The sequence below is a fragment of the Micrasema longulum genome, unplaced genomic scaffold (genome assembly GCF_059751315.1).
Source record: "Micrasema longulum isolate JH-2025_06_02 unplaced genomic scaffold, ASM5975131v1 h1tg000607l, whole genome shotgun sequence".
NCBI lineage: Eukaryota > Metazoa > Arthropoda > Insecta > Trichoptera > Brachycentridae > Micrasema > Micrasema longulum.
Genome location: NW_028277803.1, coordinates 646,399 through 673,391, shown reverse-complemented (window position 1 = coordinate 673,391; position 26,993 = coordinate 646,399). Strand labels below are relative to the sequence as shown.

The window sequence follows — 26,993 nt, the reverse complement described above, 5'->3', positions numbered from 1 at the left end:
AAAATTACAGATGGTCCCTTCTGCCATCTGACTACCGACATGTTACTTAAACATGAATAATATAGTATAATATATAATAAAACAAATATAAAGCTATGAAATACATAAAAACATAAATAATGTGTACCAATTATATAAAGTACTACGTTTTTTGATTTACATATATTTTTCAAAAAAATCTCTCGCTACACTATTTATATGTGCAGTTATTTTTATTTTAATGTTGCCCATAAGGTTAAGAATTCGCCCAAAGAACAAAAGCCAGCTAATATAAATTTAGGTTATATGTTTTTTTCTGAAACATTACGTAAAGAATGAATAAACCATTCAATAGGTATACTGTATGGAATTTCGCAGGTCAAGTCACTAGGTATCTCTACGCGAAAAGTGATACATTGGCATGCTCTCTAAGTATGGTGTCGTAACACAAAACATTACAATATTTAAATGTGCATTTTGTTTACATATCACAATATTTCTCCTTTAACATGACGTCATTGCTGAGTTAAACCTGTTTTATATGGATCAAAAACTGCGAACGCGAAGAGTGCGAGTGTGTGTATGACAATGTTATCGGGTTTCAATTTGCAATAAATATATAATTAACATTTTACAACAGAGATGAAGAACATTTAGGAAAAGGTAATATAGAAGTCTAGGCATCTACAGGGCTTATGACCTGTCAATGGTTGGTTTAAGTGGCCACTTTACACACTGTGTAACATTCACCATTCTGCCTATATTTGAACATCTATATTCCTTCAATTCTTTCATCTGTTGATGTTTGTGAAGTTAAAGAGCTGAAACCTTTATTTATGCAGGTGAGATTCATCTAATTGAATTATTACACCTATATACTAGGCAACGCCTGAAAATGTTATTTTTTCAATTTTTATACTTCTTCATGGACCAGGTAATTTATCAACAATATTTTGAGTTTGTCCAAATTTTTGGAGACAAGGACTGGATTCAACTCCCTGGGGAGCTGTTTATATTAACATATTACAATAAGGATACAGAAGGCTTATTCTGTCACAATTTCGATTCGTAAGTTCGTTCGTTCGTCGTATATCCTTCTCACTCTAACGCAATCAAAATCGTATTTCGCTCTCGTTCACTCTCACGCGATAAGAAAGAATTAGTTACAGAATAAGGCCACAGAAAAATGCATAAAAACACACGACATAAAAAAGTCAAAGAACATCAGTAGGTTAGTTTCGGCTACATTTCGTGATAGTTACCTTCGTTTACACCCTTGTATTTCGTGTTCTAATTGCAATTACATAACAGAAGCCTATCTGCAAAAGCGTGCTATTAAAAATACAAAATTCGGCGTTCCTAGAAGTCTTTTGTCAGTTCATTATGTGTATCGCGTGCCCTCTGATCGCTGATGCCCAATGGCCGCCTCGGCCGCGCCCAGAAAAGACTAAATATCATTTGTAAAATGGACAGCCTTTATTTCTAGCTCCGAAATAGGAAAGACACTCCCCGTGTCGGATTTGACAAGCAACTCGTGCATTTACTCAATTCTATTAGAGGTCGCGACCGGAATAAATCGGAAATTTAATTCAGAAAACACATTGAAATATTATATTTTACAATATTTTGAGTATGTTAGAGTTTTACCCAAATACTGGATATGATTTTCGAGTCTCAAAGGATTGTTTATAGATTATATCATATTTGCTGATTATTATTTTTTTGCACCTCAACAGGCCAGGAGGCCTAATTACAGTGGTGAGTTACATCACAGAGCACCCAGGCTTGAGAAAAATCACATTTTAATTTTTGTGTTCTCACCGGGAATCGAACCCGGAACCTTCCGTGCGTGAGTCAAGCGTCTTGACCACTACACCACAGAGGCCGCCTATAAACTGGTCAGCATAATTTTTCTCTCACAACTACTATAGATGCACTTTCGGCAGTTTTTTATCCTGTTTTCAAATATGTATTCGGAATTTCTCCATCACCCGCAGAATTTCGTCAAAGCCATGGACAATACTCCCAGTTTCAAGTACCCCAAAAAGAAGTTTCCTAAAATAAGTGATGAAAATTAAGAGGAGAATATTTGTGGGTCCACACAAATACATTAACTAATGCACGATGAAAAGTTTGAGGAACTATTGAATCCACTCGAGAATGCAGCTTGGCAAGCATTCAAAAATGTTACTCACAGTTTCTAGTCAAGTCAGAATGTTCGAATATCATGCAGTTAAGAATGGAGGAAGTATTAAAATGTTTAAAAATATAAATGACAGTACCTTGGAAACTTTGTGTGATATGGAAAAACCGATATCATATTCGAATTCAGGAGAAAAATTACTATTTACATAAGAATCACATATTTTTCTTTCCGAGACAAAAAAAAAGTTTTTTGTCACTTTTTTTGTTTTAAAATGCGTAATATTCAATTTTTTTTTTTAATTTCTGTAAAATTACTTATTTGACTGAAAATCAAATGCGTGATTAAGGTAGAAAATCGCGGGACAAGTATAACACACAGAAGTGGTAAATAATTGTGCTGACATTTTCCTTCCCAAAAACATATCTATATGTTTATTTATTTAAACGCCCCTTAGACTTTTACATGGTTTCCATATATAAATATACAGTCAGAAATGTATTTTACAAAAAAAAACAAAAAGTAATAAAAATTTACATAATATTTGGAATCGTCCAAAATTGAATTTATATATTAGGACATCTTAACAACTTTACTTATAAGTTTTTGTCATTTTTTTTAATTTAAAAAAAAGGACTGCGGTTCAATTTCAAGTTTCGTTTACTTCCATTTACGCATGATATATCGTCGTCCATCTTTCAAAAAGGCGTATCTCGTTTTTTGTCGAAATTGAGTTATGAATATTTTAATTTTATTTAGTTGTATTTGATTTTATCAGTGCCTGTATCTATTATAATAAATTGTATTTACCATCGTTAGAATGGACTGCATAAGTCCGTCGAATAAATAAATAAAATAAATTTAAAAAATGTAGAATTTATGGAATAAATGGCATCATACTGTCTTAAAATATTTTTTTTAAAACCCAGCAAAATACAGTAAGATTATTTTTAAAGGCGAAAATTTGTTAAACAAATTCTAACAAGTCGTCTCAAAAATTAACAAATTCGAGACACGCTTTTTTGAAAGATGGACGACGATATTTCTGTTCTCACGACTTGCCCAAATAATTTTATTTTAGAGCCATTTTCAACTCTCGTAATAACTGTTATGGGAATTGAGAATTAAGTAAGTAAGAATATCGGACCTCTGATCCGCAAGTCCGCGACACTACCGCGGAGCTCGGATTGATACGGAATATCACATCGATCGAACTTTGCAGTTTGCTTACGTAGCCACACGCATGAAACAACCCTGTAAAGACGTTTGGAAACGTTCAATCGGGTTGTGGTCCTGTGGCTAGTGTCTCGGACTAACGAACCAAAGTTCCGTGGTTCGAATCCCACTTTACCCCAGCTTGATTCCATTTTTCTTATAGTGAGTTATTTACAACTCGTTGAAAATGGCCCTCAAAATTAAATATTTGGGTAAGAACGCAAATATTTATTTAAAAAAAATTAAATAATAATAACTGACTGCAGGACGAGTTATAAAGGGGAAATTATTGCATGTCTTTCAGTCTGTTCGTAAGCGCGTCGCCAGTCAGGAAAACGATAAAATTTCGCTAAATGTGCAGACCACGATGTAGATAATTTGTGTACTATTGTCGGGATACTTCTTGTGCAGCGTCCTTGAGGCTATTTCCACAAAAATTACACTTTATAAAATATCCAATGGCTTACGGATACGCTTAATTTGTTGCATATGCAATCAGCGCAGTTTGATAATTCACAAAATTTAATGTAGAATGTAATTCAAATGAATCTGTCCCCGCGCTGACACCATTCCATCAATCAGGGTATCGTTTCACTGTTTGGGATGCTATAAAAGCGGCCTGACCTAAAAACGTCGGAATGACCCATTTGTATCCTATAATGGGTCCGAAATACGACAAGGCCGATGGCCGCTGGAAACGGACAATGGAAACGGTACTGAATCGAGACTGTTTATCATAAAACGAAAGGTAAAGCGACCCGACACCGGCCTATAAAAATAAAGGTGGCGCGCTATAAGAATGGCATGTATACGGTTTACTTAAACCAACAGGTCCAAGAAGTGTAAAAATTGAACAATTTCAATTTATGGAGGAAATGCACTATATAGACAAAACGGTCAGACACTCGAAATAAAAAAAATGTGGTGGTAGAACACATTTGGACCTGTTAAATAAAGGTTTAATCAAGTTAAGTAATTTTTTAACAATTTTATTATTTCATTTAATTTTTATTGTTTATTTTGTTGGAAAAATAATTATCTACAAACCTTAAGCAAATTTAGATCTAAATAATTATCTAGGGAGGAAATCCAGCCTGTCTACAAACATTTGGACATACTTAAAACATTGTTGATAAAACTGGTATAATAAGTATAAAAAAAATATGTATCGTTTTCAGGCGTTGCCTAGTAGGTGAAATAGTTCAGCCGGATGAATCTCACCCACATGATAAAGGTTTCAGCTCTTTTACTTTAAAAAAGTCAACAGATGGAAGAGTTAAGGAAAAGTGGATGTTTTAACATAGGCGGAATGGTGAATGTTACACGGTATGTAAAGTGGCCACTCAAATCAGCCAATGATAGGTCATAAGCCCTGTAAATGCCTAGACTTCCATATTCTCTTCTTAAAAATGTTTTCCCTCTCTGTTGAAATAAATTTAAATATGAATAACTACCTAGGGAGGAAATCCAACCAGTCTGCAAACATTTGGACATACTCAAACATTGTTGAAGTTCAGTTGACAGGTCATAAGCCCTGTGAACGCCTAGACTTTCATATTCCCTTCTTAAAAATGTTTTCCCTCTCTGTTGAAATAAATTGAATTATTGAACTTCTATTAACCCTATATTAACAATATGTTTTCTCTGCTCAAAAAAGGACGTCATCAAACTTCGAAACCAAAACTACGTCTAGGGGGTTGTGGGGGTGGATCTACTCGTATTTTATATAATCAGGAGGTAATCTTAACAAATTATCGAGTCGAAAAATGTGTTTTATTAGTTTTCAGAATATTTTCGAATATCGCTTTGCTTCAAATGTATAAATATCACTTCTATTTGCATATAAATGTAATTTTTATGAATTGCTAAACTTAATATTTGGTTAAATCCTTAGCTGTTCTGCTTTAATATAGAAACATCAGAACCTAAAATACTTACTCAAATTTTAAAATAGCGGATATTACCATTTTTTAAGACACCTCCTGACATGTGCATCTTCATTCCGTCCGGACACGGGAAATATGAATTTAGAGCCGTTAAAAAAATACAAGAGCTGCAAAAACTTAATTAATCAAAAGGACACAAAACAAAAGGTGTAAATACCTGTATTTTAAAAATTAAAAATACATTTTTTAATCTTTGACCTTTGATTTTCAAGTGACTTGTTTAATCGCTATACTAAAAAAAAAACAATTAGCAATAATATTAATTATTTGGTGGTGCTCTATTATGTTTATTTAGTTTTTTATAGCAACTTGTTTAACAGGTTTGAGATACAATTTAATAATTAAAAGAGAAAAAACTGAATTATTATATATTCCCGCAATAACTGATCCAAGTGTCCAGCTTCTTAGATTTTCTGGAAACTCATCGATTGAAGTTTTCGCTTTCGTTTTCCAGTTTTCGCCCTATTTCAAATCTTCCCATCGTATCAAAAATACTAGAAAAAATAGTTTCTCATAGGCTCGTTAACTATATCGAGCAGAATTCTTTATTTTCGGTAAGGCAATCGGCATACCGACGTTTTCGTTCCACGGAGACGGGAACGATAAGAGTACTATCTGACATTATAACGGCGGTAGACTCTGGTAATCTGGTGTTGATGGCTCTTCTGGACATGAGTGCTGCATTCGATACTGTAGAACATAATATTTTCCTTGAACGTCTGGAGAAAACTTATGGTATCCGTGATCAGGCACATATGTGGTTCAATTCATATCTTAATGAAAGAGAATATGCAGTTGTGTTCCAGGGTAAAAGCTCAACCAACTTTCGGGTGTCTACAGGAGTGCCTCAAGGGTCAGTACTCGGACCACTCCTCTATCTCCTTTACACTAAAGATAGAACATTATCAAAGAATGTGGATTGTGGTCTCACTGCTATGCAGATGATACGCAGATTTATTTTTATTGCAAACCAGGCGAGAGAAGTGTGCTTGTCAATTTAATTGATGGATGCATCAAGAAAATGGGAAACTGGATGGCTGAAAACAGACTAACATTAAACCCATCGAAAACTGAACAACTGTGGGTGGCTTCAGCCAGACGACAGAATTTGATCCAGGATACGGCTCTACCCAATGTAGGGAGTACCGCTTTACCCACCGTTAAACTACTGGGAGTTTTACTCAATTCTGACCTTTCTCTTGACGCTCAAATAAGTAGAACGATAAGTTCATGCTTCTACCAGCTGGGACAAATTAAATGCATACGCAAAAATTTGCCGGTTGATGCCGCCCGCCAATTAATAAATGCGTTTGTAGTGTCTAGAGTCGATTATTGTAATGGTATCTATGCAGGTCTACCAATGAACAAAATGACTCGCCTACAATCTGTATTGAATGCCGCAGCGAGACTTATTTTCGGAATCTCTAAGTTCAGTCATATCACTCCACTAATTCGGGAACTACACTGGCTACGTTTTTCACAGAGGGTCGAATACAAACTCTGCTTATGTATAAGTCACTGCACAACTCTGCTCCGGAGTATCTAAGGGAACTATGCATTCCAGATGAACTAGCTGACAGGCGTCTCACGCTTAGATCAGCTACGTCTACGGCGAGAGGAAAAGTTATTATACCTCTACGCAAACAGCGCACTAAATTTAGTGAACGCGCATTTGCGGTCGCACGCCCTATGGCATGGAATGCTCTCCCAGCAGAGGTGCGAGGCTGTGAAAGTGAAGTGATGTTTCGGAAAAAAACTTAAAACCCACTTGTTCTCTAAATCATTTGAATAAATCCGTAGCATGTGACAACAAAATAAATTGTTTTAATTAAATTACAAATTTAAAAGCTTCAATTAAATTAATTTAACAATAGAATCACTATGTAAAGCGCCCTTGAGGTATTTTATTACGAAAATGGCGCTATATAAGTTATCCATAATAATAATAATGAAGACAAGACGGATCAAGGTAGGTACCTAAATATTTTTCCATCTTAAGGTTTAGCAATTACTATTCAGGACGTGGACGGAAATTTCACAGTATCGGTTGGCATGCGGGCCGTGTGTCGAGTGTCCTTATTAGATGGTATCGTCCATTCCTAGGCCGTGCCTAAGTTCGGAAGCGTGGCAAGGATGCCCGCTCCTTTGTCGAGTCAGTATGCCGTGTGGAAATATTTAGATGGAAACGTGTCATGAACATAATGACGAAATAACTCTTGTTGTTTAACCCTACAATGACCAATGTAGACGATCTGCAACATACCGATAATCGGTATATAAAAGTGATTTCAAACATGCTTATCACTCGGCGACTAGTTTATTTTATTGTATACATTATTGTATACTAGCCATTATAATTTATTTTAAAAAGTCACCAACAGGATAAAAAATTTCGATAAAATTTAAACAAAAAGTCAGTTGCACGTATTCTATCAAAAGTATAATTTAGCTAAAGTTCAAGGGTTATTTCTTTGTTTTAAAAAACATTTTAAGTTATAATTGTTCCGCAACTTTCATTATTATACAAAAGGGTGTTCAAAAGAATCGTTATTTCTTGTTTTCCTTAAATTCTTGTATTTTTTAACATTTTAACGTCCGATGTAGCATATTGTCCACATAAACTAAAATATTAAATTGAAACTGAAAAAAATCAACTTTTTTTTCATTATTTTTCCAAGTTTTGCATTAAAAAAGATACATAAAAATATGTTTTTAATTAGAATTAGAAAAATTGGGCATTGACGGGTTAAAGAGACATACGTAGTCCAATGCTTAATAATTCATTCTTATCTTTGTTACACAGGTACATAGTGTTGTGGTGAGTTCTTTTATAGGTACACGAAGGCGCGTTTCAGAAACGCTTTTTACAAATATAAAAAAGTCGATACAAACAAGTTTGATTAAAATCCCTAAATAAAGAAATGAACCATTTATTAACCAAATATAAATAAGGCTATGAGAAATTGCCAGTGGGAATAAGTCCACCAATTAACCATATAGATGCCTTTGTTTAAATATAAAAAAAAGTATATTATGATTAATAAATGTATGTTCAATATTATATTTTGTGCCTTTTACATTCTTTTTATACAACTTTTTTATTTTCTTATTCTTTAAATTTAAATTTGTCTTATTTCTATTTAATTTATTTTTATTACGGTAAAGGTGGAAGTGTATTTTAGTATTTGCATGTTGATGTAGTGAGTGTCCTGACGAAGAGACGGGTTCGTCTCGAAACCGTTAGACATAAAAAGTCGGTAAGTGGGTTAGTACTGATATTTACTAACATTAATGATAGACTGACTAAACAACCTTATACCGAAACACAATTACTTAATTTTTCCGAAGCCTTTTTACATAATACTCAAAATAATTTTTCTGTGTTGCTCTACATTAAAACTTCTGGATAACTTTACCAACGCGCACGCTACGCGACATGCATATTATAACGAGTCGTTAATAATAACTGTATGAGCAATAAACTCGTAATCGGCCAAACTTTCACTTTTTAAGGATTAAAACCAAACAAGCTTTTGTGAATAACGATATTTATTTTTACAATATATGTATTGTACATATTTTTTTAAAAAGAAATTTTAAATTTTTCTGAGAATTTTTTAATGAAATTTTGGCGGTGATAATATCAAAAATGCAAATAATTATAAGTATATTCATTTCCTTGTAAAGAAAATTAAATCAAATTATATCGACAGACATTGATAATATCGGGCTAGAAGTTTCATACCTTGAATTCAAAACTTTAAAAAAATATACACCTAGGTCAATATGATTACCTATATCAGACCCGTTTGGCTTCTTTTTAAATAGATAATTTATTATTGTATTCTCAAAAAAAATGATTTTGATAAATTATTGTCATGATGTATCATTAGGTACTTATGATACATTATGACAGTAACAATAACACTTAAAAAATCACCTTTATAATAATTTGTTTTCATGTTTGTACTTCTATAAAATAAAACTTATGTAACTCGTAATATGGACACTGGGCATTGTTCAAAGTACGTACGTAGGCAGGCAATTGATTAAAATTATTGCTTCTTTTATAGTATGAAAAATGGCGTCTAAACGTAAGAATGTAACAGAAAATATAACAAATTTATTCACCGTCTAAAACAGTTAATATTATGTACTCTTTACTCGGTAGTCGTACGTTTGCATCATAAATCATTTCTCTATCCGAACCCAGTGGCACATAGGACACTGTATTCGGTAATCCGGTCGCAGTGCATCTTTACCAATTGTTACGTGAAGATATGATGATTAATGTTACACTTTAGATTCAGTCCAAGGACTTGGAAATATTACAGTGAAAACCACAATTTTAAAGAATTACTTTATATCAACCCAGCCGGGAATCGAACCCGAGACGTCAGGCACGGTAGGCAAATGCGGATTTATCAACCTCTAACAACAATTATTATTAACTTCACGATTAATGTAGATTTATGTATATTCTACACTATTTTAATACAACACTGGTACCAAAGTATATTAAAACCACAGCGACATTTAGTACCTACATAATATATTATTTTCATTATCACTGTGTTAACATTCAACACTGTCGATCGTTTCAGAAATTCATAATGCTAAAAAGTGCCACGTCAAGCGCCGCATGTCTTATGTCATATCAACTGTAGCATATCAAAGGAAAATAGTCCTTAGGTATTCATGTTCAAAATACTATTTTCCCAATAGAGAATAATAAAAAGTTATAAATAATCTGCAAGCTCGTTTGGTACAAGAATACCCGAGTTGAGATGTAAAATAAGACGTAAATTTTTGTATGGAAAAATGAGCTTGAATAATCGGCTAGTTTACTAGTTCACTGAGAACGGGCTGGCGCTAGGGGCGCTTTATCATTTTTATTTATTTATATTTTATTTAATCAAATATATAATACAAATACATAGTTGGCAAAAGAAAATTTTTATACAATAGGTACATTCTATATTATAAAAATATTATTTATGGATGCAGCCACTCCATTGGCCCGCAGTATCAATAATCATATTTATTTTTAGAGAAATATATAAACGGTAATTATTAATACATTATCATTATTTCATTTATTCTCCCATAAATATAATTATTATACTATAAAACATTGTTATCGAAGGTCATATCGATAGGTAAGCTGCGCATAATCGCTTATATGGACGATCCGCCCTTGGAATATACATACACACTCGTACATACACGTGGGAAACATAGGTACAATGTGTTATTTTCTAATGCGAAGTAATATGACTAGTGGATTTCCATCACCGTAAAACTTTCATAACTACAGCGTGTATGGTAAACTCTGTCACATCCGAAACCACGATGATCGGTATGAGCAAGGTATCATTATTGGCAAATTAAAAAAAACCGTATAGAAGCGTTTAATTATTTTTTTTAATCATTAAAGAAAACCAAACGGTTCCTTACTTCTGCAGAGCGCAGAGCTAGCTACCCCCTCCGCACTGCTGCTTTCATTCCTGCATTAGTAAGCGACCATTTATTTTTTGAAATCAGACAATATGTCTTCGTGCTCACACCGATTATCGTGGTTTCGGATGTGACAGGGTTTACCATACATGCTGTATAACAAAAACGTATGTAATATGTTATAAAATAAGCTATTAATATAAGTATTAAAAAGGTTAGTAAAAAACTGTTACCTTTTTAAAGTTTTTTGATTTTCTTCGACCCTTTGTACCAGAGCGCAGCATGAGTAGGTTTCCGATCATTTCCACTTATAACTGAATTGCGCGAGGTCAAACGTATTTTACATTTGTTCTTATTTTGTTAGAACACTTTTTTACAGACAGTATTTACAGAGTGGTAATTATATACCGATGAAAACACACAGATGTAACTATACACTTGAAAAATCTAATGACAATGAAACACATTAAAAAAAACACTAATTACAAAGGTGCCGGAACAGTCAGCTGCGAAAATAATAGAACGCAAAAAAAAAATCTGTGTTATATTATATTTTAATAAACTTCGAGAAAAACCACTAAATCATATTATATATTAATAATGGTAGACGGTATAATAATATAGGAAAACTTAGAAATTAGGTTATATTATTGATAAATAACTTAATTTGTTGATAAATAAATATAAAAAAAAACAAACGATAAGATTTGTTTTTAATATAGATTATTTATTATTTTAATTTTATATTAACAATTTAAATGCATATTTAAGAGATATAACAGAATTAAACCAATAAACAATATACATACATACATTTATGTTTGTATGTGCAATGGATTTTTTCTTGCGTTCGCTATTTACAAAATAAGACAAGAGCCTGTTCTATTTTTAAAAAATAATTAAAAATAAAATGCATACTGCAAATAAATCCTGTTTTCGCAATATCAACATATGTTAATTTTGTTTTTCTTTTCTTTTCATGGTCATGTCATACCATATTTATATGCTATAAACTTATTCATAATTAAAAAGGAATGGCCCACGCTCAGACGCTGAAGTCTTTGTGGGCATTTTTTCCAATGTATGTTATAGCTTAATTTTAAGATGTATTTTTTTAAAGTGTATTTTTGTAATTAAAATTCTACGTAAATATGTATGGAAAAATAAACAAATAAAAAAGGCAAAAATAATGTGGATTTACCGTCACACAATTAATGGAACATATAAGTATACAAATAAAAATTATATTATGTACTGCCGAAGAGAGGATGACGCGCAAATGCGTGAAGTGTTCCACATTTTTGGACTGGATATGAAGTGTAAGACTTCTTGCCTTGCCTTCGTGTATCAAATTATCAAGATACGCCGCGATTAGACTACCAATGCAGTGCCCAATGTACCATTATCGCGGCGGCCTCCGTGGTGTAGTGGTCAAGACGCTTGATTCACGCACGGAAGGTTCCGGGTTCGATTCCCGGTGAGAACACAAAAATTAAAATGTGATTTTTCTCAAGTCTGGGTGCTTTGTGATGTAATTCACCACTGTAATTAGGCCTCCTGGCCTGTTGTGGTGCAAAAAAAAAAAAAAGTAAAATTATGTGCTATGTCCGAATAAGGAAACGATGATAAAGCAATAAAAAAAAACTCATGTTTGATTTGTTTTCTGAGTAAAAAAATATTTTTTTAAATATGTTTTTCTTCACTTAGTTTGAGATTTGTAACAATAAAAATATTTTAATGTGTATTCTTTTGTGAAAATATTAATAATCAACGGTACATTTGTAAAATAAAATATTTACTGTAGGCATATATGCAGCAAACTCCGGTGACGACTTACTGTCATCAAGCGGAGGCGATACGGTCAGCTGGGCCGTATACTGCGGATGCCTCCCGAGAGCCTTAACCACGCTTGCCTACTTTACAAGGCATCTGCTGACTGTTCGTCGCCAGTTTATGTCAGAACTACGGGACGCGAACCTGACCTTGGAGGACGCATAGGAGCTGGCAGCCGACAGAGCTGCCTGGAGGCTCTTTGTGGACACCATATGCTCCAACTAGGAAGCGAACGTGAAATGTTGATGATGATGACGATGATAAGAAAAGGGGATATTCTAAAACAATTATTTATGTATTAAAAAAAAATTAACTCGTTACATTTATTATTTCAACCATATCTCGTATTCTGGTGAAATATAAAAAAAATGAGATACACAAATATTTTCCGAATTTTTTCGCTTGAAAATAATGTAGTTTTTATTTCTTAAACGAATTATTGATCATGAGCGTTTTTGGTTTATTTTTTATGTAAAGTTTACCCGTCGTTGGAAGCTTTTATTTTTATCCTAGTCCGTTTGTAGCTACACTTCAGCGGCTGACTGTACAAACCGTGGCAGAGTTTCCAGCCATAGTGGCGGTACAGATAATGTGTTGTTACTTATCATTTAATTTATGCGATTTAAATGCATAAATAATTCGTGTTACCTCCAAGTAAATGAGCAATTTAAACAATGAATTTCCTACTTTATTTCCGATTTGATTGTTTCAGTCATAGAATGGACACGAAATCTAGTTTGTCACGTGTTGTACAATGCGTCGAATCAACTCGGAAAGAATGTTTTGATTAAATTAAAAAGGACGAAACGTTTTTGGTTAATAACAAAACATTTTAGGTAAAGAACACGTTATTTTCGTTCTAATTGTGCAATTAAATCAACACGATTACCTAACCTATGTGATACTTCGAGAAAGACAAACTTGCGAATAACAGGTTTTAGAAATCGAAATACGTTCACAAGCCATGTTTTATGTTAGTTTCTAAGGACCTACAATGTACTTTTTATAAAATTTTAAAGTAACGTTGAACGAAAAATAATAAATAAAACGGGACGACAATGAGTATGTTTTTAATGTAAACGTGATCATTCATCTAATAATTGAAAATAAGAGGAGCTCTTTAAACTTATTAAAATCTACTAAAGTTTCAAATTTTATAACAATTTTAAAATGTATTTCAAAGTAAAAGTGTACATTTATATATTTTTTTTAAAATAATTGCAGTTTCACATTCGACGACAATTTCCAAAGGTTTTTTTCAATGAAGTGATTTAAATAATATTTAATACTGTTTGCAATTTTAAGAAATTAAATTATTTTGTCATTGTGTTTGGTAACGGCGGAAAAAGCTAACTGAAAACAATTTTATGCAAATACTTGAATTAAACGATAAAAACTTAAAAACCACTCTTGAATGAATAAACAATTAGGTAGGTATGTTTATTTGAAATAATCGAACTAATTTATTAGCTTACCCGATTCTCCCATCACTATATTGTGTACATCTACAAACACTGTTTCTACTTTGTACTACAAAGCATTATCACAATATCATGCAGAGCATAACAACTAAAACCTTTATTTACAAAATAAATGCATCTAAATTGTGCAAAACACGCAGGATCATAAATCATAATACAGTTCGAGGTTTGAAAATATGTAATGAATATTTTATGACACTTAATTTTAATTCAATACTACACGGGATCGGGATACAGTCTTATTGATTCACAGGGCCTTACTAATAAACCTGGATTTAAGTTACGCCACTTAATTCTATCGCTATAATAAGGATGGTTTTCCCATCCTTATTCTACCACTATTGCTAGGGGTAATTTTAATTCAATACTACACGGGATACAGTCTTATTGATTCACAGGGCCTTACTAATAAACCTGGATTTAAGTTACGCCACTTAATTCTATCGCTATAATAAGGATGGTTTTCCCATCCTTATTCTACCACTATTGCTAGGGGTAATTTTAATTCAATACTACACGGGATACAGTCTTATTGATTCACAGGGCCTTACTAATAAACCTGGATTTAAGTTACGCCACTTAATTCTATCGCTATAATAAGGATGGTTTTCCCATCCTTATTCTACCACTATTGCTAGGGGTAATTTTAATTCAATACTACACGGGATACAGTCTTATTGATTCACAGGGCCTTACTAATAAACCTGGATTTAAGTTACGCCACTTAATTCTATCGCTATAATAAGGATGGTTTTCCCATCCTTATTCTACCACTATTGCTAGGGGTAATTTTAATTCAATACTACACGGGATACAGTCTTATTGATTCACAGGGCCTTACTAATAAACCTGGATTTAAGTTACGCCACTTAATTCTATCGCTATAATAAGGATGGTTTTCCCATCCTTATTCTACCACTATTGCTAGGGGTAATTTTAATTCAATACTACACGGGATACAGTCTTATTGATTCACAGGGCCTTACTAATAAACCTGGATTTAAGTTACGCCACTTAATTCTATCGCTATAATAAGGATGGTTTTCCCATCCTTATTCTACCACTATTGCTAGGGGTAATTTTAATTCAATACTACACGGGATACAGTCTTATTGATTCACAGGGCCTTACTAATAAACCTGGATTTAAGTTACGCCACTTAATTCTATCGCTATAATAAGGATGGTTTTCCCATCCTTATTCTACCACTATTGCTAGGGGTAATTTTAATTCAATACTACACGGGATACAGTCTTATTGATTCACAGGGCCTTACTAATAAACCTGGATTTAAGTTACGCCACTTAATTCTATCGCTATAATAAGGATGGTTTTCCCATCCTTATTCTACCACTATTGCTAGGGGTAATTTTAATTCAATACTACACGGGATACAGTCTTATTGATTCACAGGGCCTTACTAATAAACCTGGATTTAAGTTACGCCACTTAATTCTATCGCTATAATAAGGATGGTTTTCCCATCCTTATTCTACCACTATTGCTAGGGGTAATTTTAATTCAATACTACACGGGATACAGTCTTATTGATTCACAGGGCCTTACTAATAAACCTGGATTTAAGTTACGCCACTTAATTCTATCGCTATAATAAGGATGGTTTTCCCATCCTTATTCTACCACTATTGCTAGGGGTAATTTTAATTCAATACTACACGGGATACAGTCTTATTGATTCACAGGGCCTTACTAATAAACCTGGATTTAAGTTACGCCACTTAATTCTATCGCTATAATAAGGATGGTTTTCCCATCCTTATTCTACCACTATTGCTAGGGGTAATTTTATACCAGGGCCTCGATTACAATGGGAAGTTAACATTTATCTTCAATTTTATCTACAAAGTAAAATTAAGTTTTCTGTATTACTTAGTTATTTCTGAGTTACTATCCGGTATCCGGCCTTACCGGATTTCACGATCCGGCTGGATATATTTTTTTTTTATTTTTTTTTTTATATATTTGGACCCCTGTATTTAGTAGCCTTACGTGTCATGTACAAGGCTAAGGTACTCGGAAAAAAAAAGTTTTTGTTTGTCTTGGAAATGGGATGTTCGATCACTGATTTTGGTTTATTACCTTTATGAGTCCAATCACCATTGTTGCAAAGTTCAAGAACAATGGCGCATGATAACTACTTTTTACTACAGTGTGGATATCTGTTAAGGATATTCCATCTTTCCTGCATTCTGCTTCAAGATTATGGCGTTGCAAACTGAAAAATGGGCACTGAAATAACAGATGTTCTATACTCTGTGAAGAAATATCATCGCATGGACAATAGTCATCATTCCTTAATTTAAACCTATATAGATAACTTCTCATAGCTCCGTGTCCGGTAAAAATTTGAGTCGTTTCGAAAGTACTTTGGTGATGATGACGGAAGTTTGCTGCATCAGCCAGCGTTGGGAAAAACATTTTAGTGATTTTACCTGCAGAAGAAGCGCGGTAATGATCCTCCCAACGCTGCTGCGTATTTTGTTTTATACAGCGTTTGGCAAAGCTAAGGGGAAATTCTGAGAAGAAAGGTGCCGTTCTTTTACAAGTTGCGGATCTTGCTCGTTCATCCTCGGCTGGATATTTACCGGATATCTGATTCATCTCTAGTTATTGCAACTACTACCGTCACGCCATTTCTCCGTAGCGATAGGCAGAGAGGATGGACCACCACACACGTCTATCCTGATATATTATACATTTCTAGCTTCTTCCACATTAATACATCTTGTCATACACGCCCTTTGGCTGCGTCTGCGTATGTGTATATAGTGAACCACTAACACAATTTCAGTGTCTTTTATGATTTTGGATTAGTTTTAACATTAATTTCAGTTACTATATAGCAGTGGCGAATGGTGATTTTATTTACAGGTAAGCTATAAAAAAATAATCATATATTTGTGCCTAAATAGAAGGTACATAATATAATGTAAGTAATGTATACTATAAATTGATATTTTTCTGTGGTTCTGTGTGATACAAGAACTCTCATCCATGAAATCAACTCAAACTACGTAACTTCGTGATATATTGTATTATATAGATATAAAACCCATAACAACTCATTAAAAAGTTAATAAAAAATAGCACTATAAATTCAGTCGATATTAGGTATTCAATTGAAATGTCAACTGGCCGAATTGATATAAAAATTAATAGTACTAAAAACCGCCGCGTCGAGCGCCATATGTCCTTTAATATGACGCATGAAAGTAATTATGGTCTTACGTCAAAAGTGCCATCTCAAAGAAAAAAAGCCCTTAAGAGACAATGTGTGAAATACTGTTTTCCAAATCAAGAATCTTCAAATAATTTGTGTAATTTGCAAGTTTAATCTAGGAGAAAAAACCCGCACTAGGGTTAAGACATTCAAAATATGATATATTTATTTGTATGAAAAAACAAGCTGGAATAATCGGCTAGTTTCTTGGCTCACCGCAAGCGCTGAGAGCGCATTATTAATATTTATATTTATATTAGGATAAAATACAAACGGTGGAAATGATTTGAAATAAATGGTTATTATTTATATGTTTTTCTATAAATAAAGTTACAGTAAAACATTATTATGGTTACTCAAATATAATGGTAAGCTGCGCATAATCGCTTCTATACACGGTTCGCCCCTGCTATATAGGTAACTTTGAATCTATTCATGTTCCAATTTTTCTTATTTAAGTATGCATTATATTATATATTTATTTACCTATCTGGGCATTCATCACAGCACGGAAGTCCTACAATTATGTCATATATATATTATATGTGTCCAGTTGACGTGTGTGACGAAAAAATGCTTTAATTGCACCGCGACTGTGAAAAACATAACAGATATGTCGTTTCATTCGTAAATACAATCAAATTTATGGAACAAATAGATAATTAATTAAAACATATTTTAAGTACATTTTTCAAAATAAGAACAGCTGCCAGCTAGTGTCGTATCTATAGTAACGAGTTACACATAAATGAATAAATAAATACGAACCAAGAAAATATGTATAACCCTTTCGTATTTTAATGATTGCATTATCGTGACTTTTTTCATGTATTTTTTGCTATATCTCAGATATAACATGTATAGGAATAACGCGTCTATTATACTTCAGTGGATACAGAATTCACGCTTTATTAATTTCGACGGCTTACGCCTTTAACAACATATAAAATAATAATAATTATACAGAAACAAAATACAAACACATATACGCGAGTGAAGAAAATGTAAATACATAAAAAAATATTTCGTTTATCTTTAATATATTTTGAATAATAATTCAGGTAATGTGTTTTTTCTTTTACGTCACAATTCGAGTCCCATGCGTCTCATAATTTCGTAAATGTTGTCAATCCGGCTTTAGACAAAAATTATGTTAAATTATTATGAAAATAAAACTTAGTTATTAGTGTTACACAATTTTTAATATTTTACAAGAACACTACAACAGTTTCGGGAGAGTACTCCTCCCATCGACGGGTGATATAAAACTAATAAAGTAAACACAGAATATTGTTCACAATGTCATAGAATTTAAACAACAAAATAAACAAATTAATCAGTGAAACTTAGAGCAGGGGGGGTTTAATTCCACTTATCTAAGGTGTTAGTATATGAATGGGTAGTTATCTAAAGTACAGATATGAAAACATGATCAATGAAGGAAAGGACATTAAGTAGAATTAATTTCATAAAATTTAGCACATAAGTGGAAGTTACAATAATTCAGTCTAGGATTTAATGTGTGGGAAGACATCGCTCGGCCAAGAGAGTGTTAACAGGCGCGGGTCTAAGTGGGTAGTGGAGTGAGGGGGGTCGCAAAGGGAACACAGTCAATAAAGGCGAGGGGTGGTTAAATGTGTGATTATTAATTAGGTTGTTCTCAGAATTTAAATTTTTGTGAATTTCTATTATTACTAGATTGTTCATATTACTGCCTTTGTTATTTACTTGGTGCAGGAGTTTTAGGGTGTGATTATGAAATGAGTGGTTACTATCTATTATATGATTTTCGTTGATCATGTTTTCATATCTGTACTTCAGATAACTATCCATTCATATGCTAACACCTTAGATAAGTGGAATAAAACCCCCCTGCTCTAAGTTTCACTGATTAATTTGTTTATTTTTTGTTTAAATTCTATGACATTGTGAACAATATTCTGTGTGTAAACAAAGTAATTTATTAGTTTCATATCACCCGTCGATGGTAGGAGTGCTCTCCCGAAACTGTAGTAGTGTTCTTGTAAAATAATAAAAAAATTGTAACACTAATAAAATAGTTTTATTTTCATAATAATTTATAATGAAGAGTTACGAAGTGAATTCCGATTCAATTAACAAAAAATTATGTTATTTATTTTTATTTCGATTTACTTTAATAATATGCAAAATAGGCGAATGTTATTTTTATAGTATTTCCGCAGATATTTCGTCCATCACGCTTTACGTTATATTTTTGTTTTGAATAATTTATGAAAATACCGGCTCGCTTCACTGAGATATAATTAAAATAAGATGTATAAATTATATAATTTATCAATGGCTAGGTTACGTATTCCGCGTGGTAAGAATGGCCGCAAATCTGACGTCAGTAAATATTTGTAAACAATATTATTTGTGAACAAATATTTGTAAACAATATAATTAACTTGTTGATTTTGCAGTAAAACACACGAAAAATAATTGGAAAATGTGTAAACGAACATTCTAGATAGCCTGTTATTAAAAAAAAAAAACATTCAAGCAACATAGAACGCCATATCTCTTTGTATACATTCCTCGATTTCACATGTCCATCTTTAAGTATTTGTTGGATTTGGCTATGTCATGTCTTTCTTTTTCTATCATCTGCTTACCCCTATGTGGAAACGGGCTGATGGTTTGTTTGTTTTTAAACGACATAATTTGGATAAACTACAAGACGGTATTTGTTTTTTAAATTTTTGATTTCTTTAAAAACCTTACTTAAAAAAACGTGTTTCAAATGTAGAATTAGAAGTAGTTACAAAGTGTAAATTAATAACCGAATAAATAATACCGAAATAAAAAAAAATAAAATACACACATATTTATATAAACAAATTTAGAAAATCCACCATTCATCAATATAATTATTAAGTAGTAGTTGTTATAAATAATATGTTACCGTCCTATGTTCTAGTGGTAAGCGCATTTGTCTGCCGCGCATAAGTTCGAAATATACAAATTAAAAAATAAAAATATATATTATAAAAAAATATCAAAATTATTAGCGTTCTTACGATTTAACCAAATATTTTAATTTTGGGGACATATTCAACGAGTTGTAAATAACTAACTATTAGAAAATGTTAATCGAGTTGGGATAGAGTAGGGCACGAACCTTGGACCTCGCAACTACAGCACGAGACCACAACCCGAATTAAAAGATGATTTTTAACTGCAACATTTTAGTGTCCCTGGATTGGCGCCTGAAGCGTAAGATTGATCACTTTACCTTCATGTAACTACAAATGAACGAGATAAGCTGCACTTAATGCACGGATGCAGTGCCCTACGCAGAAAATTATTTTTTATATGATCACAATCTTCCACAAAGAAATGTCACTAATTTTTGTGTCTTTAATAATTTTATATGTGAAAACTGTTCGTTCGCTCAACAATCTAGGCGGCTTTTCGACAACTGAATGAAATTACATATTTGTTTGATATTAAACTGTTTATCTATCGTAAAAACAAATTCGATAAAATTTGACCCCAAAGTTCGGTAATGTAAAAATAAATATTGCTTATATACGATAATAAATACACGAGTGTACATTTGTATCAAATTGATTCACCCCAAAACCCATGACTGTATAGTATATCATAATACATGTATAATATATCATAATACTGTCATTACGACATTATGTCTAGAAAATTAATTATCTTTTAATTGAAAAAAAATCTTATATTTGTATTATTTTACTTTATTTTTAGAATGAAGATGTTTCTGTATTAAAAAAAAAATTAGGCTACTGTTAGGTCTAATTATCTTTTATAAAAATAATACTAAAACGAAATTGATTCTAATCTAAGACAGTTATTTATAAAGACCTTGTCAAAACGTTGTCTCGGGTTCGATTCCCGACATGGTTGACATGAAATATTTATTTAAAAGGGTGTTTTTACACTAGAATATTTCATAGTCCCTGGACTGGTACCTGAAGCGTGAGACTGATCATCTTACCTTCATGTAACAAAAAATAATCGAGATACGCAGCGATTGGTGTACTGATACAGTGTCCTATGCGCAATTAGGTGCGGAAAGGGAATGATGATGATGATAATTTTACCACAATAGACATTATAAGAGTCGTCATTTTATTTTGTAAACGAAAGATAGTTATAAATAAATAAACTACAGTAATCAATATCGTCACTGATTCACTCAGAAGAATAATTTTATAAAAAAATAATAAACAGCCCGGTTGACTACAAGCAGTAATATTTACTCAAAATACGTATTGGGTCTATAACTTAAAAATCGGAATTCGACACTAGATGTCAAAACTTGTGTATGCGCTGTAGCAAATCATTGACATATATGTCATTTTGAAGCTATATTTATAAGCTGTCAAAATCAGTCAACAGTGTTTGATTTGCTTGAGCGCGTCATATTTTTTTCAATAATAGAACATTTTTTAAATTGGCGTAAAAAACAGCATTTGCGGGGAAATTTTGCGGAGTAACTTTTTTGTTAAGAAAACTGCAACCAAAAGTCGTAAGTTCTGCTGATTAGTCAGTTGACTGACTCAAACCAGAAATCTATCACAACTCCTTAACATTGGCTGATTTGGAAGAACTAGTGACGTCGTTAAATGTAGTTCGTTTTTATTCAAATAATTTTTTTATACATTTTCAAGAAACTTCGCCGTACAATTTAATGTTCTAATTTTTACCGCGCGTAAGAATACATATTTTATCCAATTTCCCATAGGGCTGAACTTCCTAATTGATTTTAAATAATACTTAAGTTTGTGGTATATCTCGCTCAAAAAAAATCCGCAGAAGTACCGCATTTTGCGGACGATAAGACGCATCTTACCATAAGACACACCCCAATTTAGAATTAATTTATGAATAATTTAATTAGTTATTAACAACTTTAAAAATGCAATACGTGAAAAAATGTTGTAAGGCTGCACTCATAAATAAAACAGCCAAATTTAGACTTAGAACAGCGTACTTCTGGGGTGCGACATGCTAAGCGTAATAATATAAGTTTTTTTTCTTATGTGAAACATATTTTTTGAACGGATAACTTAAAAATGCGTTGCCTAGAGACTCGTATATTAGGGTCAAAGTTTCAAGTATTTTTTTTACATTGAATATTTTTATCAGCATAATTCCTCAAAATTTACAAGCGATGACTCAATCATTCAGAAACTTCGTCATTTTCAGCAGACCGTTGTGAATACATGAGACCATGAAATTACTGATAACTGATGACTGGTGACCAACTAACAGTACCTGCATAGGGGCGGGTAATTTGCCAATTAATAAATACAATTTTTATTGCAAAATCGACAATACTGTTTGTCGTATCGGGGCGGCGTTTCCTTTATGGAGTGTCGTGATATATTTTTTTATACTTAGTGTTTTATTCCACGTGCGAGAATTAAACGCAACATATCTTTAAAATACCCATTATAAGGAAGTTCAGTGGATATTTTATTAATAGACAATTAAATTAAGCCAAAAAAATATTTTTTCAATTTTTATACATCGTATTATAAGCTAGATGATTTTTTAAAGTTTTGTATTTCTGAAATAACTCCGCGTGTGACTTCAGAGGTTCGCTTATTGGTCCGTTTACGGTAAGCATACCGGATATCTTTCACAGCTCTCATTAGTTGATTCATATGAATCAGTGACGTCGTTCAAAGTAGTTCGTTTTCATTAAAATATTTTTTTTCGTACATTTTTAACAAACTTTGCCGTACAATTTAATGCTCTATTTTTTTACCGCGCGCAAGAAAAAAAATTTTGTATCTAATTTCCTGAAGGGCTGAATTTCCTCGTTTAGTTATCATTTAATAGTATTTTGACACCACAAATGTGTATCGAAGGCGTGTTAGTTTGAAAGGCACCAGTCTTCAATTTATACTCGTAATAATTGGCGAGTGAATTAAAAAAATATGCGTTTTTGATGAGCTAATTTTCATCGGAACGCTAAACATATCCAGCAGCGATATTCCATACTTCTTTTCCTAATTATCATTAAATAATTTAAAAACAGTTTTTTTTCTTTAAATAGTATTAAAATAAAAAACAGTACATTTTTTACGTTTTAAATTTTTGGCCGGTTGGAAAATACTCCTCTACAGTTTTTTTTTAATGTTTACCGATTCACCTAACTGAGCCCCGATTACAATGGGAAGTTAACAGAATTATCTTCGACTGTCTATAAAGAAAAACCGATATTTGTGTACGAAAATGAAGTATATTTGCATGAACATTTAAAGTATCTTCGTCGGTAATCTATAATTGAACATGTTTAGAAGAAAAAATTGTATGCATATTCAGCTTTTCATAAAGAAAACTTAATTTTACTTTGTAGATAAAATTAAGATAAATGTTAACTTCCCATTGGGGCCCTGGGACATGTTCAAATTACTGTCGATAATTCCTAGTGAAATGAAAAGGACGTCGCTTTTTTATCGCAGTACAATTTATCTCAAGTGGAGGAAATTATGTGAACAACAGAGTTATATCTCTAAGAAGCATTTAAATATAAAATCAATAAATAGAAGGTGCCTACTCGTATCTATAAAAGGGTACAGATAATCCAAAGTGCCATCGTTCATTATATTGTTCAATTTAGATGGCGCCATTTTTGTGAAAATCACCTCATTACTGAAAGAGAAGTCCGACGTTTATTATCATAGAGCATTAATATTTTTGCTTTCAACACAAAATGAAATGCTGAAAACGATTAAAGCAATCCCTTCATTTGCGCGGTTCTGATAATTCCGGCTTCGATAAAACCACAAAATAGAGATGTTTCTCTGCACCGAGGATAATGTAACCACTAAAAAATTTTTTTTCAATCCTCTTCCATGAATGGAACAAATAGGCAAGTCGTGAGTTCAAATCATCATAATATTATTTAAATACATCACGATTTGTTTATTTATAACATTCATAAAGAAAGATACAAAGATGTGTTTTAGTGCTTAACTGAAAAATTATAATTTTGAAGTTACCAGTTGTATTATTCAATTAATCGCAACATTATTAAATATATATGTATTATGTTGTTGTATGTAATTATTTTATGCCTGAACGTCACACAATATACAAGACCGGCCAACAGAGGGCGCTGTCAAAACGTTATAAAAGAACACGAGAGCGATCACTCTTTTTCCATGCCGACAGCCTCCGAACTAACGTGACCTTTCTACCATCCAGTTTTTTTTTAGCTTCTCGGATGTTTTTCTTAATCTGGTAGTGTTTTTGTTTATACACATTTTCATCTTTATTTTTCCAGATTCTACGTTCTTCCATCAGCTGTAGTAAGGCATCTGTCATCCACACTTTTTTATTTGGTTCTTTTTCTCTTTTTAAATTTGTCTCAGTAATGTTGATTAGTATATTACTTACTTTTGTATTAGTTTCCTCTATTTCATCGAAATTAATATTCAGTTTTTCAAAACCTTCAAGGTTAAAACTGTATTAAAAAAAAAAAAATATATGCAGACATTGGTTTAGTTTATGTAAAACATCTTTATCTTCAATTTTTTATTTAAAATTGAATCGATATCTTTAGCCATTCTTGAATCATCGCGGAAAAACTAGCGGAAAATGATGTTTTAAGAAAAGCGCAGTTAACGTTGATCGCGAGCGTTCTGCCGGCCGTGCACGGCCTTACATTTTTGGCTCTCCTGCACTCAATTTTGTAAATATCTAAGTTTTTTCGCGCCAAAATATTCTTAAAATATTGTATTACCGATTATGTAAAAAAAAAAACGAATATTGATTTTTTCGAAATTTCAAACCTTTCTGGGCCTCGATTATGATGGGAAGATAAAGTTTATCTTCAATATTATCAATATAGTAAAATTCTGTATGAAACATGGAATATGTTTACAATTTTTTTTGCTAAACATGTTCAATTACCGGTTACCGACGAAGATACTTTGAATTTTCATACAAATGTACACACTTTCGTACATAAATGTCGATATTAGTTTATACCGTCTCAGTATATACCAAAGAAGATAGCCGTTTATAATCGCGACCCTGGTACCCTGAAAACATTTTTTTTTTCGAAGTAACTGGCTTTATTACTAAGGTAAATACAGTATGAATGAATGAACATGATTTAAAGTTTTATTAGTTTCAAACATCAATTTACATAACTGACCAGAAAATACCCCACCTCACACTAAAATTTCACCGCCTATAAAAAATTAACCATCTTGAAAACCATTATAATCTTGCGAAAGTAATAAAACGGGTCTACAAAACTTGGAATAAAAAATATCAAAATAAAATATCATTATTTTATTTCATTTTTATTTTATAAAATTATAATGGACTTCCACAAAGAAATTTAACTGATTTGATTCGACTAGTCTTACGAAAAACTTTTTACGAGTGGCGCGGAGCATATTTCGATCGAAAGACCATTTAAAAATAAATATATTTTCTTTACAAATGTGATATCATTCCCTAATGTCTCTGGGTGAGGCATTCGTGCAAACCAAAGGTGCGGCACCCCTATTTATAATTTGTCGACGCAGACAAACTTACAGTTCCCAATAAAATCTCTATCGATCCTTGTCAAGTGATTATAATTTGACTGGCAGTCTTACGTATGTACGCTCAAGCCATTATTCCGAGGTGGTAAATTAATTGAATAATAAATTTTCTGGTGTATTTTCGTAAAATCAGAAAGTTGTCAAACTGTCAGTCAGATTTATCAAAGCGTAATAATAAATTATAATTGAATTTAAGTATGGGGATAAAATAATGGAAAAAGTACACCTAAGTTAGTTTGGGTTCTTGACCCTTTATAGGACACATATTTTGCGTCGATTTATGTCTTGAAAACCTTAATATGTTATTTTCAAAAAATATAGCACTTAAAAATGCTGAGTGGAAGACTGATCTACCAGGGCTGCTATTCTGAACGCATTTATAGAACGGTATAGAGCGTATTTAGTGCGTAAATACGCACTATACCGCGCTATAAAGCCTTTAAAAATACCAACCCAGTGTACGTTTTTACAATACTTTTTTGACATAAGACTTATTATTAATATGAAATATTAAAAAATTGATGCCTCAATAGGGAAATATCACATACTACGAATACCGACAAAAATATATTAAATGGATTTAGAATAATTAATTGTATTTTCAAAATGAATATGGATATTGTAGACAAAAGGTTTTCATACATATATGTAAAAAAGAAATTGAATAAAAATACGTTGTAAGAAAAACGCGACGTGCTTGGCCTTGGTTGTTGTGACGTCAAGATTCGTGATATTCTTCTGAACAAATTTCAATGGCCAAGAACCAATAAACATGAATCGAGATGTATTAGGGGCGTGGCCATAGAATGGATGTTTTTGCGGGAATTCAAAATTACATATTAATGAGTATTTTTTATGCTACTAATAATTAGAAAAAAAAATTTTTTTTTGCTAAACTATTTCATAGACCATTATTACTTTAAAAATGTTTAAAAAAGGTGATATTTCCCTATTACCTGAAAATAAGGCGTTTCGCACCCTATAGGACCAACGGCACGTATTACGTTGCAGCGCCATACTTGTACGCAATGTTTGTTAGAAGCGCATTTGACGGACATGACGTGTGAAGTTAAAATGACGTGACGCCAACCGCGTGCCGTTTTGTATGTGCTCGTTTTTAAACCCGAAAAT

The 26,993-nt window shown here is 32.4% G+C and overlaps 1 protein-coding gene across 5 annotated transcripts in view; it reads right to left on the bottom strand.

The window, feature by feature from the left end:
- Nucleotides 1–26,993, bottom strand: part of cert (ceramide transfer protein) — a 139,743-nt gene that overhangs the window by 65,717 nt on the left and 47,033 nt on the right. The window contains exons 1-2 of one of the 5 annotated variants that reach the window (XM_088228747.1): nt 20,552–20,717; nt 10,974–11,246 (exon numbers count right to left, since the gene is read on the bottom strand). The exons of 2 other annotated variants lie outside the window; for them this stretch is intronic. In XM_088228747.1, the coding sequence (XP_088084873.1) occupies nt 10,974–11,042 (69 nt within the window). In that variant the 5' untranslated portion in view covers nt 11,043–11,246; nt 20,552–20,717. Of the gene's footprint in view, nt 1–10,973; nt 11,247–20,551; nt 20,718–26,993 lie in introns of those variants that run through there. 2 more of the 5 variants (XM_088228748.1, XM_088228749.1) reach the window with 2 other exon arrangements.